We start from the raw sequence: 16,323 nt of genomic DNA, 5'->3' as shown, positions 1-16,323 counted from the left end.
ACTCACAGTTAACATGAACCCTATACTAGCCAGTTCCTTTTAGGAGTAGCTCTGAGAATAAAGCCCGTGAGAGATGGCTATACAATACAATGATTCTGTGTTTTCCTGTTGCAGAGAATTAGAATTATAACTCGGGAAGTTTGTGCCAAATGCATATCTGCCTCTCAGTCCAATTCTAAGACCACTTGCTGTGCCTGCCAATAAAGGAGGCAGGGAATAGGCTGTGGACTTTTTTCCTTTATTAAGTTACTTTTGAAAATAATTTTTCAATTTTACATGCACATGTATTTTTATAGTTAGAAAAAATCAGACATTATTTGAGAAGCTTTAAAGCTGATAGAAAAACTGAAAAGCAGAAAATAAATAGAAATGAGGATATTATCATGGATGTTCCCACTGTCCAAAGACAACCTGCTCTCAGTTTGGTGTAATTCGCTTTAGCCCAGTTGCTAGGCATTTGAATTTTGCATACGTGGCAACCATACAAGTACGCTGTCTTGTATATATTCCATACTGTTCTACACTCTTGATAAATACTCTCCATGGTAACATAATATTCCATAAAATGAAGTACCAGAGTTTATCAACCTTTCCATTATTGTTGGTCATTTATGTCCTATTCATATTCTCAGTTTAAAAGTTTCAGAGTATCTTTGAACTAAAGCATATATCATATTTCAAACTTTTTATATTTAAGCTTATTTCTCATAGTCCTATGAGTCAAATAACTGGGTCATCAGATAAGAACATCTTCGAGGTTTTAAATACATTATGAAAATATATCCCAGAAGCACTCTAGCCATGAACAATCAAGAAGCCCTCTTCATAGCAGCTCAGTGTTGAAACAGAGAAGCCAGCTAATGGTGAGATGCCAAGATCCGACAGAAGAGTATGACTTTACTAGCATCTGCTCTTATTCCACAGTATCTAACATGTTTGACCACATCAAGATCCCAGACGGATAAACTTGCCTTTGATGTAGGTCTACGAGAACATGCCACAGGTAAGTCAACGTGCCCTAGATCTGCTGCTCAGTGGGATCTTGGGCTGGGGGGTTTGAGAAGGAGGCTGGACACAAATCATTTGGGATTCCAAACCAACCTGGTTAAGAAATAGGTCTGATAGAACTCTGGAAAAGAAGAATAATAAAGAATGTTATTGGAATGCAGAATGAAAACATAGGAATGCAAAATGAAAGTGAGCATGAGGCTTTAACCACAATCTGCCAGAGTCTCAAAGAAAAACAATTTTTAGGGTTAGATACTGAAAATAAGTAGAGAAGTTATTCCTGATAAAACCCAATGGTAATGAATAAGCGCTTTAAAAAACAAAGCATAATGAAGGTTTACATAATAAAGTATAGTCTAGATTAAAAAAAAAAAACTAGTCCCATTTTATTCTGCATTGAATCAGCTATTTTTAAAGCAGTGTTTCCCAGATATTAGTCAATGATATCCACCTTCATAGATCTGCCATTCCTGTGCATCAACTTTATTATTAATTTATATTTTTCCTTAAATTTACTTTTGTATTTAAAGTTTTATAGACAAAACTAACATCATTGCTGTAAGTAGAAAACTGGTATTGCTTGCTGTAAAAAAGAATATAATGTAAAGAAAACCATGTCACTCAATAATTGAAGAATGTCGGCAAATATTAGAAAAGTGTTCATGGTATACAAGCTCCAAACTGAAAACTTTGTTAGAGTCAAAAGGTTTGAAAGTAGTAAAGGAAATTTCTCTCTATATGACTCAGTGTTGTTTAACTGCCCTCCACCATTAGCACTATACATCATATAGTATGGGAAACAGTGGCTATTTTTTTTTATTTTAGTTCAATCAAAAATGACAGTCAAGTGGTGGATCCTAAAAAAGATGGTAACCAGGATGATGCAGGTTTGAATGAAGAGCAGAGGACTAAGATAACTATCAACAAATGTTTCTAGTTAATCAAAGAAGGGGCTGACTTGCTGTAGGTTATTCCAAAGACCAGTGGAACAATGGATAGAAGTTGAAAACAGGCCCATTTCATCTCAGTGAAGGAAGTCACTCTGTAATACCTGCAGTATCCAGCAAAGGAACAGCTGGCCTCGAGATGGAAGATGTTTCCTGTGGCTGGAAATATTCATGAGCAATCTGCCTGCCAAAGGCATTACGTATGTAATTTCTGCTCCGTTTAGAGGTTGGGCTTATGGACCAATCAGGATTCTTGGTTGCAAACAGCAGAAACTGACTCCGTTAATTCAAGCAGGAAGAGTTTACTGGAAGGATGTTACATAGACCTGCTCTGAAGCTGAGCCCCAGGCTTAGAAATTGGGCAGGAAAAAAGGCCAGGGAAGAGCAAACAGCCTAGGTTACACGGCAGGAAGAGTCTCATTGGAGACAGTCTTTAATATTATGACATTTTCCCCCAAACTGTTGGGGCCAAAGAAGGACAAAGTTCATGTAATTATTCTAAAACTACAGCAGTACCTAAGGAGATGGTCTAAGATTATCTGATTTTACATATGATTTAGAAAAAAAAAATGTATAGTTTAACCTGTTTTTAAAAATCTAGAATTTAACCTAGATTTAATCTGGGTGGGGAAGGAATTGAGGGTTTACCCTGGATCTGTTATTTCTGGATCATACACAGTCATGTCCAAGAACACCTGACGTAAGCCCCCCACATCTCCTTCTCTTCCCCTTTTTATACAGAGCAGAAGAGTGGGCCTGCCTCAGCCCACTAAGTTTGGCTTTTGTTTGTTTGTTTTACTAAAGTCAGATTATATTTGAATGTGATTTGAGGTTGCTTTGTTTTCAGCTAAAGCGTGTTATTCTTAAAATATAATTTCCTCTAAGGTGTTGTCAACCTTCACTGAAAATTACAAAATAAGTGAAGTGATGCATTCTGAGTGTCAGCTGACCTCTAAATATAAACCAACTGTCTGTCTTGGAGCACGTAATCGGAAAAGTCATATATGGTTATAATATTTATACCAATAAAATGACTTCAGACTTTTTGAGACTTGGGAAGAAATTTGAAAAATAACCACTTTCTAGTCATGTGTTCAGGAAACCTATTTTTTTGTTTTTAGTTACTAGAGGCTTCAGTAAAAACATAGGGAAATAGCAGAGAATATTACTCATTCTACCACTTTTTTTTACCCCAAATTCCTAAAATCAAACTTGGTATGAATTCTGCTAACAGATGAGGGAAACACATGCATCAACCCAGGTTCAAGCTGGCTTTTCAGAAGTGGCTGACGTTGGCAGAAAGACGGGGGGACAGGGTTGACCAGGCGTTCATGAAAACCTCAGTTCAGTTCAGTCGCTCAGTCGTGTCCGACTCTTCACAACCCCATGAATCGCAGCACGCAAGGCCTCCCTGTTCATCACCATCTCCCGGAGTTCACCCAGACTCACATTCATTGAGTCCGTGATGCCATCCAGCCATCTCATCCTCGGTCATCCCCTTCTCCTCCTGCCCCCAATCCCTCCCAGCATAAGAGTCTTTTCCAGTGAGTCAACTCGTCTCATAAGGTGGCCAAAGTACTGAAGTTTCAGCTTTAGCATCATTCCTTCCAAAGAAATCCCAGGGCTGATCTCCTTCAGAATGGACTGGTTGGATCTCCTTGCAGTCCAAGCGACTCTCAAGAGTCTTCTCCAACACCACAGTTCAAAAGCATCAATTCTTCAGCGCTCAGCCTTCTTCACAGTCCAACTCTCACATCCATACATGACCACAGGAAAAACCATAGCCTTGACTAGACGGACCTTAGTCGGCAAAGTAATGTCTCTGCTTTTGAATATGCTATTTAGGTTGGTCATAACTCTTCTTCCAAGGAGTAAGCGTCTTTTAATTTCATGGCTGCAGTCACCATCTGCAGTGATTATGGAGCCCTCAAAACTAAAGTCTGACACTGTTTCCCCATCTATTTCCCACGGAGTGAGGGGACTAGATGCCATGATCTTCGTTTTCTGAATGTTGAGCTTTAGGCTAACTTTTTCACTCTCCTCTTTCACTTTCATCAAGAGGCTTTTTAGTTCCTCTGCACTTTCTGCCATAAGGATGGTGCCATCTGCATATCTGAGGTGATTGATATTTCTCCTGGCAATCTTGATTCCAGCTTGTGCTTCTTCCAGCCCAGAGTTTCTCATGATGTACTCTGCATAGAAGTTAAATGAGCAGGGTGACAATATACAGCCTTGACGTACTCCTTTTCCTATTTGGAACCAGCCTGTTGTTCCATGTCCAGTTCTAGCTGTTGCTTCCTGACCTGCATACAGGTTTTTCAAGGGGCAGGTCAGGTGGTCTGGTATTCCCATCTCTTTCAGAATTTCCCATAGTTTATTGTGATCCATACAATCAAAGGCTTTGGCATAGTCAGTAAAGCAGAAATAGATGTTTTTCTGGAACTCTCTTGCTTTCTTCGTGATCCAGCGGATGTTGGCAATTTGATCTCTGGTTCCTCTGCCTTTTCTAAAACCAGCTTGAACAGCAGGGAGTTCACAGTTCACGTAATGCTGAAGCCTGGCTTGGAGAATTTTGAGCATTCCTTTACTAGCATGTGAGATGAGTGCAATTGTGCAGTAGTTTGAGCATTCTTTGGCATTGCCTTTCTTTGTGATTGGAATGAAAACTGACCTTTTCCAGTCCTGAGGCCACTGCTGAGTTTTCCAAATTTGCTGGCATATTGAGTGCAGCACTTTGAAAGCATCATCTTTCCAGATTTGAAACAGCTCAACTGGAATTCCATCACCTCCACTAGCTTTGTTCGTAATGATGCTTTCTAAGGCCCACTTGACTTCACATTCCAAGATATCTGGTTCTAGATTAGTGATCACATCATCATGACTATCTGGGTCATGAAGATCTTTTTTATACAGTTCTTCTGTGTATTCTTGCCACCTCTTAATATCTTCTGCTTCTGTTAGGTCCATACCATTTCTGTCGTTTATGGAGCCCATCCTTGCATGAAATGTTCCCTTGGTATCTCTAATTTTCTCGAAGAGATCTCAAGTCTTTCCCAATCTGTTGTTTTCCTCTATTTCTTTGCATTGATCACTGAAGAAGGTTTTCTTATCTCTTCTTGCTATTCTTTGGAACTCTGCATTCAGATGCTTATATCTTTCCTTTTCTCCTTTGCTTTTTGCCTCTCTTCTCTTCACAGCTATTTGTAAGGCCTCCTCAGACAGCCATTTTGCTTTTTTGCATTTCTTTTCCATGGGGATGGTCTTGATCCCTGTCTCCTGCAGTGTCACAAACTTCATTCCATAGTTCATCAGGCACTCTATCTATCAGATCTCGGCCCTTAAATCTATTTCTCACTTCCACTGTATAATCATAAGGGATTTGATTTAGGTCATACCTGAATGGTCTAGCGGTTTTCCCTACTTTCTTCAATTTCAGTCTGAATTTGGTAATAAGCAGTTCATGATCTGAGCCACAGTCAGCTCCTAGTCTTGTTTTTGTTGACTGTATAGAGCTTCTCCATCTTTGGCTGCAAAGAATATAGTCAATCTGATTTTGGTGTTGACCATCTGGTGATGTCCATGTGTAGAGTCTTCTCTTGTGTTGTTGGAAGAGGGTGTTTGCTATGACCAGTGCATTTTCTTGGCAAAACTCTATTAGTCCTTGCCCTGCTTCATTCCGCATTCCAAGGCCAAATTTGCCTGTCACTCCAGGTGTTTCTTGACTTCCTACTTTTGCACTCCAGTCCCCTACAATGAAAAGGACATCTTTTTTGGGTGTTAGTTCTAAAAGGTCTTGTAGGTCTTCAAAAACCGTTCAGCTTCAGCTTCTTCAGTGTTACTGGTTGGGGCATAGACTTGGATAACTGTGATATTGAATGGTTTGCCTTGGAGACGAACAGAGATCATTCTGTCATTTTTGAGATTGCATCCAAGTACTGCATTTCAGACTCTTTTGTTGACCATGATGGCTACTCCATTTCTTCTGAAGGATTCCTGCCCGCAGTAGTAGATATAATGGTCATCTGAGTTAAATTCACCCACTCCAGTCCATTTTAGTTTGCTGATTCCTAAAATGTTGACGGTCACCCTTGCCATCTTTTGTTTGACCACTTCCAATTTGCCTTGATTCATGGACCTGACATTCCAGGTTCCTATGCAATATTGCTCTTTACAGCATCGGATCTTGCTTCTATCACCAGTCACATCCACAACTGGGTATTGTTTTTGTTTTGGCTCCATCCCTTCATTCTTTCTGGAGTTATTTCTCCTCTGATCTCCAGTAGCATATTGGGCACCTACTGACCTGGGGAGTTCCTCTTTTGGTATCCACATGAAAACCTAGAGCCTAAAATAATTTATTTTACCTCCCTCATCCCAACCCATTTCATATTCACCTTGAAGAAAGTCAGCTTTGTATGTGTGGGAGAGGGAAATAACTTCCCTGCAGCTCAGATTCAGTTCAGTATGGCCTGGGGTGAGTCTTCTCTCCTTAAAAGGAGGGTTGCTCAGGAACCAACAGAATAGCATTGCTTTGTTTACCCAGGTCATCCTGGGAATGCGCTTTTGACTCAGAAGCCACTTCTGAATTGAAAGCAATAGTTGAGTTGAATGTCTAGGAGAATGTGAGAAGTTTGGAAGCAGTTTCTTGAATATTTTTGGAAGCGTTTCCCCTGCATAGTAGATAATAAGTGATTTGACTGACTTAACAGAACTGATGACCATTTTGCCCTTGGTTTTGCTTAAGGAGTTCTTTCTTTTTTTCCGTTTCGAAAGTTTTTGTTGTTGTTTTCTAGACATAGATTTAGGATTAGTTTAGAATTGGGGGGAAAAAACATTTTAGGATCCTCAACTGGCTCCACATACCCTACTGACTTAGGGATTGGCCCATTCCTGGGCTCCAGACCACTGCCCTGCTCCCAGGAGAGGGTGAGAGAGCAAAGGTGCCTTCTCCTATGCATCTCTTTAGGACCCCTTCATCCTGATCCCCCTCAGTGGTCCAGTGCACATGATGGATACTCACCTGTCATTTTCCTCTTTGAATGTAGAGACCAGCCTCTTCTGTTATAAAATTTTAAGTCTAATCAAAGTGTAATCAATGTTATCATATTTATTTATCCAAAGTGAATCAAAGTAATACCTGAACATAAAGAGAGACATAGTGCTCTTTTGCATACAGAAAGCATCTACCTCTTGCCCCGCCCCTCCCTGTTCTGGACCCCCGCCTCTCAGGCATCCACTTTCAGCTCCTCCAGTATGTTCCCCACTGTGCGTAGTCATACGGCTTCCTGCTCTTTAGTTATTCTTTCCAGACTGGGCATGATATATTGATGTCCTAAATGAATAATAAAAATGTACCTCTTGTGCTCCTCTCTTCTCTGTTTTCTCCTTCCACCTGCCTAGTATATTTGCACCTATTTTTTATATAACTATCAAGTCAATATTAACTACTTACATTGGCATAACTGTAACTTTTATTTGCAAATGAGACTCATGATATACTATGGTCAGTTCACTTTGTGGTATTACCTTTGTGCTTTCCACTACTTAATAATTGCCTTGTTTGTTGCTTTACTTTCCATGACCTAGTCATTTATTTCCAAACCGTCCCAAAGAACGGTAACTGTCCCTGATTAGATTCGGTCACAACAGCTATTCTGTTGGTTACATCCTCTTAGAAACATACACCATCATGAGGGAAATTCCTGTTTCCTCTTTCCAAGATTCTGTATTTCCCAGATCTCATGTTTTCCTCCCTTATTGGTTGATCACACCATTTGGGGGGAGCTCGTTTCCAGTAACTTTTACAGAAAATATCCATGGGAGACAACTTGTTGTCTGAAAGTTTCTTAATTTCAGCTTCACAAGTAATTCATAGAAGCATTCTATATGGGAAATATGTTTTTCTCAGCACCCTGAAGGTTTTTTGTTTCCTTCTAGCTTTTGGTCTGGCTGTTGAGACGTCTGTCCACATTATGCTTCCTGATCCTTTGTGTGTGACCTGTTCATAGTTTCTGAGCTACCTGGATCTTCTCTTTTGCCCTGATGTCTACAGTTCCACAGTGCTGTCTTGTCCTGGATCTTTCTTGTTCTTTTTTTTCCTTTCTTTCTGGTTCTTAGTCTCACAGGACTGGACCCTGGTGTGTGTGCACGCGTGTGTCTGTTCTCCACTGTGCTAGGGACTCTGCAGGCCCCTTCATTCTAAAAGGGCTTGTCTTTCAGCCTTGGGAAAAGTTAAATATCTCTTAGTTAATGTTCTCCCTTCACGTTCTCTTACTGCTTTCTGAAATTCCTCTAGGTCGGTTTCCTAATTTTCTTTGCAGTCTTGTTTCTAATCTGCTTTTCTTCATTGTGGGAAAAAATTTCAACTTTATCCTATAACCTCCCTGTTTCTTTCTCTCTTTTTCAGGATCAAAGAGATTTTTTTTCTCTTTGAAGGGACCCTTCATGGATACTCTCCTAGCTGCTTCATGAATGTTACTTTTCCTTATGCCTCTGAGATTATTAATTCTAAGATTTGTTTGAAGTTATCTTTAGCTCTCTGTAATCTTCATTTTTCCCCTTTCCCCACTTTTTGGTTTATTCCTGTTGTTCATGTTAGAGACTTTCCTTACATGTCGGCTTATCCCTGGTCCCAGCTGATGTTTAGATCAAGGCAGTAAAAACCGACAGGAAGCCCCAACTGTGTGAGTGGCTTGCCATGTGTTAAGTTTCACTTTGGGATAATCTAGCAGGGACCTGGACATTGCACTGGATATGCCCAAACAGCAGTATGGTTTTTGTTGGGTAGTTTTGCTTCCAAACTAAACAGTAATCTTCATTTGGGTCGGGGGTGGTTCAGCATCACAGCTGGCATTCAGGAAGCTGAGGAATGGAGGTAGAGGAAAGGGAGCTGAGATTTTACTAATCAGAGCACAGAATTCTAATTATTCTCCATTTTCAGTGATACGCTTTACTTCCATGTCTGACAGTGCCTGATACCTGGAGTGGTTTGTCATTCCACGGATATCACTTATATTCTTCTGTAGAGTGGAGGAGGAAGAGCCGCCTGGCCTGCAGGATAGAGAAAAAGATCAAATGTTCCCTTAAAACTTTCAGCCACTCCTCCTGTTTTCAACCCCATCTTCTATGGTTGCCTTCACAAGGAACTGCTACCTCCAATTTCACAGAATTTCTGGAGAATATGTAGCAGGAGTGGCCTTACTTCTTAGGATCAACTTCTCAACCCATTTTCTGACCCAGAGACTGGAGTTGTAGCTTTGTCTTGGCTAAAAGCATCTTTTGACATTCCTTTCCCCAAAATATCAATTTTTCTCCTTTGCTATTTATTTCTTACCTGCTGTCTTAGACCTTATAGATTTAGACCTTTTGATTTTTTCTGATTTTTTTTTTTTAGTGAAATTACTGATGATTTAGTAGAATTTCATAAGGAAGGGGTGAGGCAAAGATAACGGTCTGTAAGTGGTCAGTAGACCAATGAAGTTATTTCTGAAATATTTGTAGGTGCATATGAAGAAAAATATCATTTTTCTGTATGTATTAAAAATATTCAAAGGCTTATGTAGCTTTCGGGCTCCAGTATTCTTCTCCAAACACTATCTTTCTGTTTGTAAAGAAAATGAAAGTGATAATCAAGAGCAGATGTGGGGGTAACTGGAATGCTTATAGATAAATAGAAATTGAGGTCTGGAGGGTGCGTGCGTGTGTGTTTGTATGTGTGTGTTTCAGGGATTCTCAACAGGAGGAAGAATGAGGGGCAGAGTTAGGGACATTGACTTCTGTGATGCAGTCACTAATTCAAGGAGCCTTTGTGTAGGAGAAGCCTGTTGGTGGACAATTCATCCCGCTTCCAAGCAGAGGTCTGAGGGAGAAAAGGTTCGAATTGGTGATGACCTCATCCTCGTCAGTGTGTCCTCTGAAAGATACCTTGTAAGTACCTCCTAACACAAGCATCTTTCATTTCCAGACTTGTTTCTTTTAGGAATGGATGGCCAGGGAAAACAGAACCACATCAGGTTGGGTAGGATAAGATAAGCTTTACACAGTATACTTGAGACGATGAAATTGTCTCTCCTGCCATATTATCATGGGGCCTGGAATGTAACTTTCCTTTTTTTTTTTTTAGATTAAAGCACTGTTCCCAGCTTAAATGCCCCCAGGCACTTCCTAAAAAGCCAACAATTGACACAGTAGTTACCTTTAATAGTAGTGTTAGCTGTTCAGTCTTCCAACTCTTTGTGACCCCATGGAATGTAGCCTTCCAGGCTTCTCTGTCCATGGGATTTTCCAGGCACGCATACTGGAATGGATAGCCACTCCCTTCTCCAGGGGATCTTCCTGACCCAGGGGTCAAACCCGGATCTCCTGCATTGCAGGCAGATTCTTTACCATCTGAGCCACCAGGGACTCAGTTTATCACTTTGGTTAGCTCTTGTCTAATTAGGAACAAGCCAGAAAGTGTTGGATATAAAACCATAACTGGAGGGAGAAAGAGAATTGGACGTGTTTCAGAGTGTGGGATGTCACAGTGGTTGGAAGAGGCAGGTGAAATTTTGCCCCTGGTAGTGGTACTTGCATACCATACAAGATGTCAAGCAGCACTGACATCAGGCCCTTAAGGGATGGGGGCAATTCCTTACGGATCAGAGAAATGTCAGAGATAAGTTTTTAAGCTTCCCAGCACCAGTTCTGCCAGCAGATTTTACTTTGCCTAGACCAAAGGCTGGATTAATTTTTCCCATTTGTAAGTCCCCTTCTCCTGCCAAGGATAAATGTTTGTAACTTCCTGTTGAATTTGAGATCCAGCTGAGGGGATGAAGTCAGCATGTCTGCCACCTCTGTAGCTGAATACTTCCTCTTCCCTGAAAAAAGTGCCCCACTTTGAAACTGCTTCGAGATGGGGTGGAGCAATCTCCCACAGCCTAGGTAGAAAAAGCCTGATGAAAGTAAGGCTGTTTAATTCAATCCTTGAAATTCTAGGTGAGCTGCTTCTGTCAGGCCTGGCCTGGTGATTTAAAGGATGTCTTATTTCTGTTTCTGCTGCAGCATCTCTCAATATCAAATGGTAACATACAAGTGGATGCCTCCTTTATGCAGACACTCTGGAATGTACATCCTACGTGCTCAGGAAGTAGCGTTGAAGAAGGTGTGCTTCTCTCTGTGTGTTCACCTCCCAGCCTGCCTGTTTGTCTTATGCTGTGTATATTGACGTATTTTGCGACTTTCCAGTTATGGCACGGGTGTCTCAGTACCCACTTAGTATGATTTTTGGTTCACCTGAATTCCTTTCTCTCATGTTAATATGGGTTATTTCCTGTCCTGATTTCTGATTTCATGAGCACTTCTGACATGATTTTACAATTCTTTCAATGTACCATTGTTTTCGCACTGTGTGAGTTCAGGACCTTGGAGACATACCTTTCTTCTTCCACTGACTTTTCAGTTTTATTTATGGTTATAAGTATACAGACCTTAGCAGGTTCAATTTTAGAAGACATTATTTGCCAAGAAGGTGATATTTTTTATATTTCTCCCCAATGCATCTCTCTCTACAGGTGGGAGGAGGACTTTCTCTATAATAAAAGGATGTTTGGCCATTTGTTTTTACTTATATTTATGGAAGGCCATTTAAAAATAACAAATGGCATTTTCTCCATATTTTATTTTTCCCTTAGAAGTAAGATCATCAAAGTTTGTTCAGCACATTCTATTTTTTGAGCTAGGCAAAGTCAATAACACCTTTCAAGTTATATAATAAATATACTGGCCTTATTTTACTCATGGGTAATATCACTGCTGAGCAGGATAATCAGATGCCAGTTACCTAAGGGTTATCACATCACATTCTAGCACTTTATAGCAAGATCAGAATTTTAAAAAAAATACTCATATCACAGGTTCTAACCCTATTTTAAATCTTGAGTCTGTGAAACCTCTTTCTATTAGATGATGTTGGAAAATGGAAAATTGAGAGTTGTCAAGGTGATACCCCAGTTTCAGGAGGCATCACAGCTACCTTGAAAAATGAGGAACAGCAAATTTTTAACTCTTTTGGCAACTGAAGGATAGCTTTTCAAAGGCAGGATGTGTTCAGCTCTCTTTTCTTTCACACCAGAATTCACCCACTGCTCTAAATATTTTGTCAGTCATTCCCTTTCTCTCAGGAACCAAGGAATCCCAGGTTAAAATATTCCCTGAGGAAGTTTTAACCGAATCTTCTCCACGTTAATTTTGTTCATTTCCACTATAGGGATAATATTAATGCTCAGTCCCGCAAGAGGGTTTGTGGAAATTAATTAATTGCGAATCATTCCACAACAATGCTTTTAAAAGTATTGAGCGCCCTTGTGGTAGAGCTTGGGCAGCTGATCACTTGCGTTATCTGACTCAGTGCAAAATGCTCTCTCAGCATCTGCTGGTGAGAAACCCAGTTCAACCCTTGAGAAAAGGAGTGATCCTCCTCGTGACCCTTCTCTCCTGATTATTGCCCTGGTATATTTCAATTAAGAAATGTTGTAATGCGCCAGCATTTGGCAGCTTCCTCCGTGCCATAGAATATTGATTGGAGAAGCCTGGGGACTGTAAATGATGGGCTGCAAATGGAGCATGGCTGCGCCATTGTAAAATGATAGATCATTTAATCAAGAATGTGATCATGGAAGGGGTTAACTTTCTAAATAAGTTGGCTGTTAACAGTGCCCCCACAGTATATCATGAATTATTTTAATGCAAAAAAGTATACAATTGTAAATATTTGTACAGTAAAAGAGAGGAAGATGAGAAAATAACTTCTAAACATTTGAGGAAAGCTTAAGAAGAACTTGCCTTACCTGAACAGATGGAGAAAATGAACTAGGGAATATCAAGACTATCCCTGTATAAGATGTATTGATAACACCCTTTTCTCCCCTGGCATGACTTCTCCTTCTTACTGTTATAATCCAACACTTAAAATAGTTTCACAGGCCCTAGAGTGATCTAATTATGTGATTTTCTCAAAATCCTGATACAGACATTGAACATATTAAGTCCATATGTCTCCTGAGAACAGACTAGTTGGGAGAAATTTTTGTTTCAAAGGGATGACAAATTCCACTTCTTCATGTAAAGTTAAGTTCATACTGGGACCCTTCTCCTGCTACCATGTTTTTTAAATGGAGACTTGCCGTTTATTTGAAGACTATTTGGCCATCATGTCCTTGAAGGTCATTGTTTCCTATCCGTCTCTGAACTCCATGGCTATTGAGATTCCTTTCCTTATTGTGGAAACTAAGGGCTAGGTGATACTGCCTCTCTGCTTGGCCACTCAGGGATTCTGGAATGTCATTCTGCCTTCTCTTGGTGTTAGAATAGCATTCAGGTTTGATCTGTGTTTATTTAACATGTTCGAAAACTAGCTACTCCTAAGAAAGCTCAGAATAAGTTTGCTTCTCCTGTCCCAGTATCATCTTACTTTCTCATGACTGCAATTTGATTTTAAACTTACCACAAAATACACACATCAACATTGTAAGAGCTTATCCAGGAACTTGGTGTTGGGTGTATTTATATCCTCAACAGTTGGAAAATCCTTACCTTCCTAAGAGTAGCAAGTCAAATTTCCTTTTGGTTGTGTGTGTATGTGTATTTTTTTAATGTATTATTTTATTGAGGCATAGTTGATATACATTGTATTAGTTACAGGTGACCTTTTGGCTTTTAATGACATGAATTAACATTGTTTTCACCTTCCCTTTGGATACTGGGCTTGTTCATCTCTGAATCCCTATTTAACTTTCAGTGTTAGAATTGGTTTGACTTTCTTGTCGATTTTCTACCTGAGGCCTGAACTCGTGGAATCTGTCATTTCCCAAATGCTTCTCTCTTTGTGTTTTCTAGAATAACTGACTCAAATATGTTCTCATTATTCAGCTTCCTGTCAGCTCATGGTAGGGTATAATTCTGTTACAGGATACCTGCTTGGTGGGCATGTAGTACGTCTTTTCCATGGTCATGATGAGTGTTTGACGATACCATCTACAGACCAGAATGATTCCCAGCACAGGTAAGCCAATAGCTTCCTCCTCCTCTTGTTGCCTGTCTCCGGTGACTCAGACTAAAAATTTTGCATTTGGATATGTCCACCAATGAATTCTGTAAGTGTTGGTTAACTGACAGACTTCTGTCCAGTCGTGAGCTGCAGTTGTAAAATAGGAAAGGCAGTATGTTCAAGTTTGCTCACAGGAATAGCTATACACACATGCTGCTTCTTAGGCAAGCAATTCCATCATGCTTTTCAATCCCACTGTTTTCTTTGGTTACTCTGGAATCTAAGGAGTTTCTGGTAGCTTTAATTGCAGACCGAAGCCCCCATTTTGGTGGTGGAAATCAGGGTAATCATTCTAGTGAGTCTGTGCACTTACATAAATTATTCAGCAGGTTCTTCAAAGGCAGATCATCTCTCTTACTCCCCCGTTTATGTGCTATGAAGGTGGAGTTCAGTGGTTTCATTCTGCTTATCACCAAATAGGATAGGAGAAACCAAATGTCAGTGTCCAGACAGAGCTGGATTTAGCAGAGGACAGCGCTGAAGGGAGTGTGTAGAGGGAGCTGCTGAGCATGGTGCTTTCTCTGGCCCTCTAGTTATCCTCTCAGTGGATGCTTTTCCATAATGCAAAGTCAGGAGATGGAAGATGTTAATCTAGATCTTAACTTCATGCTGAAGCATCCTTTTGTATTCGGCTTATACATAGAGGAACAGAATATACAAACTTGGCCCCGGTAATTGTGAAACCCTGATGTATTTTAAAAACTCAAGTCTCAGATCCAAATTAAACTGAACTTGGTATAGCAAAGAATCTGCCTGCAATGCCAGAGACCCCAGTCCAATTCCTGGGTCGAGAAAATCCGCTAAAGAAGCGATAGGCCACCCACTCCAATATTCTTGGCCTTCCCTTGTGACTCAGCTGGTAAAGAATCCGCCTGCAATGCTGGAGACCTGGGTTCGATCCCTGGGTTGGGAAGATCCCCTGGAGAGGGGAAAGGCTACCCATTCCAGTATTCTGGCCTGGAGAATTCCATGGACTGTATCGTCCATGGGGTCACAAAGAGTCAGACACGACTGAGCAACTTTCACTTTTTCACTTGAGGCAACAGTGAGTCTGATCTCCCAGTTGTCTAATACGTCCTTTGTTTTTGCATGACACCTGTGGGAACCTCATTGATTGCATTTCTTTACTTTATTAGAAACACAGGTTCACATCTATACATGTTAGAAACTGTCTAACTTAGGCTCCTGCCAAAGGTCACACACTGGATGATTTTAGTTGGGACCCTGAAAACTAGAAATGCTAACTCTCTAGCCAGGGCTTCTTCCTTATTTCATGTCCTAAATGACACTCAGGAGCACTGTGCTTGAGTGTGTTATTGTACATCTTAGGAACTATCCGTTGGCAATGTTGTGCTGTGCTTAGTTGCTTAGTCATGTCTGACTTTTTGCCGAGCCCAGGCTCCTCTGTCCATGCAGATTCTCCAGGAAAGAATACTGGAATGGGTTGCCAGGCCTTCCTCTAAGGGATGTTTCCAACCCAGGGATCGAACCCAGGTCTCCTGCATTGCAGGCGAATACTTCACCATCTGCGCCACCAGGGAAGCCCATCCGTTGGCAGTGTCTATCGTTCTGAGCCTCTTCCTACTCACTCTGTCCTCTGTGTGTCCCTTCGTGGGAACCAGATGTGACCCAGAATGGTGTCTAGGACACATAAAACACAGACCTCTGGCAAGTGCCTGATTAATTCTGGTCCCATGGCTCACAGTTATCTCTGAGTTAGAAAAGAGGCTGAGTTGATGTCCGTTGGAATTAAAGATTCCCTATGCTAAATGACGTTATATGATCCTATTCAACTGCCATTTCCTTGTCCTTATTTTTAAACTGTAAGATTGTGCAGTAGCCCAAGTGCTGTCTCTGTAATATCTTATTCTGCTGCATTAAGGGGAAGGCTTGCAGAACTGAAATTTTGTGAGCAGGTTGTGTAGAGTTGTCTACATCTAAGATGGAACACATTGGAACTCACTAGTTCTTTCTTTCCATTCCTGTTCTTTTTTTTTTTAATTCCTGTTCTTTTTTAAGGAAAGAAATTTGGAAAAAATTAAAATAACCTGTACATGGCCCTTTACCCCACTCCCCCCCCTCCACATGTACGCATGCGTGTACGTATACACACACACACACACACACACACACCCCACACACACACACACACCCACACACACACACACACACACACACACACACACACACACACACACACACACACACCATTATATTTAGAATGAAATTAGAAGCAGCCCAGGCAGAAACTGTGCTGCTTGGAGAAGCTTGTCATTTTCTGGG

General features: G+C 40.7%; 1 protein-coding gene across 9 annotated transcripts in view; it reads left to right on the top strand.

The window, feature by feature from the left end:
• RYR3 (ryanodine receptor 3) overlaps positions 1-16,323 on the top strand; it is a 575,944-nt gene that overhangs the window by 247,738 nt on the left and 311,883 nt on the right. For all 9 annotated transcript variants that reach the window (XM_069595972.1, XM_069595974.1, XM_069595971.1 and 6 more), the window contains exons 5-8: positions 925-1,003; positions 9,769-9,881; positions 10,998-11,097; positions 13,902-13,995. In XM_069595972.1, the coding sequence (XP_069452073.1) occupies positions 925-1,003; positions 9,769-9,881; positions 10,998-11,097; positions 13,902-13,995 (386 nt within the window). The remainder of the gene's footprint in view (positions 1-924; positions 1,004-9,768; positions 9,882-10,997; positions 11,098-13,901; positions 13,996-16,323) is intronic.

Source organism: Ovis canadensis, chromosome 7 (genome assembly GCF_042477335.2).
Source record: "Ovis canadensis isolate MfBH-ARS-UI-01 breed Bighorn chromosome 7, ARS-UI_OviCan_v2, whole genome shotgun sequence".
Lineage (NCBI taxonomy): Eukaryota > Metazoa > Chordata > Mammalia > Artiodactyla > Bovidae > Ovis > Ovis canadensis.
This window is presented reverse-complemented; position numbering and strand designations above follow the sequence as displayed.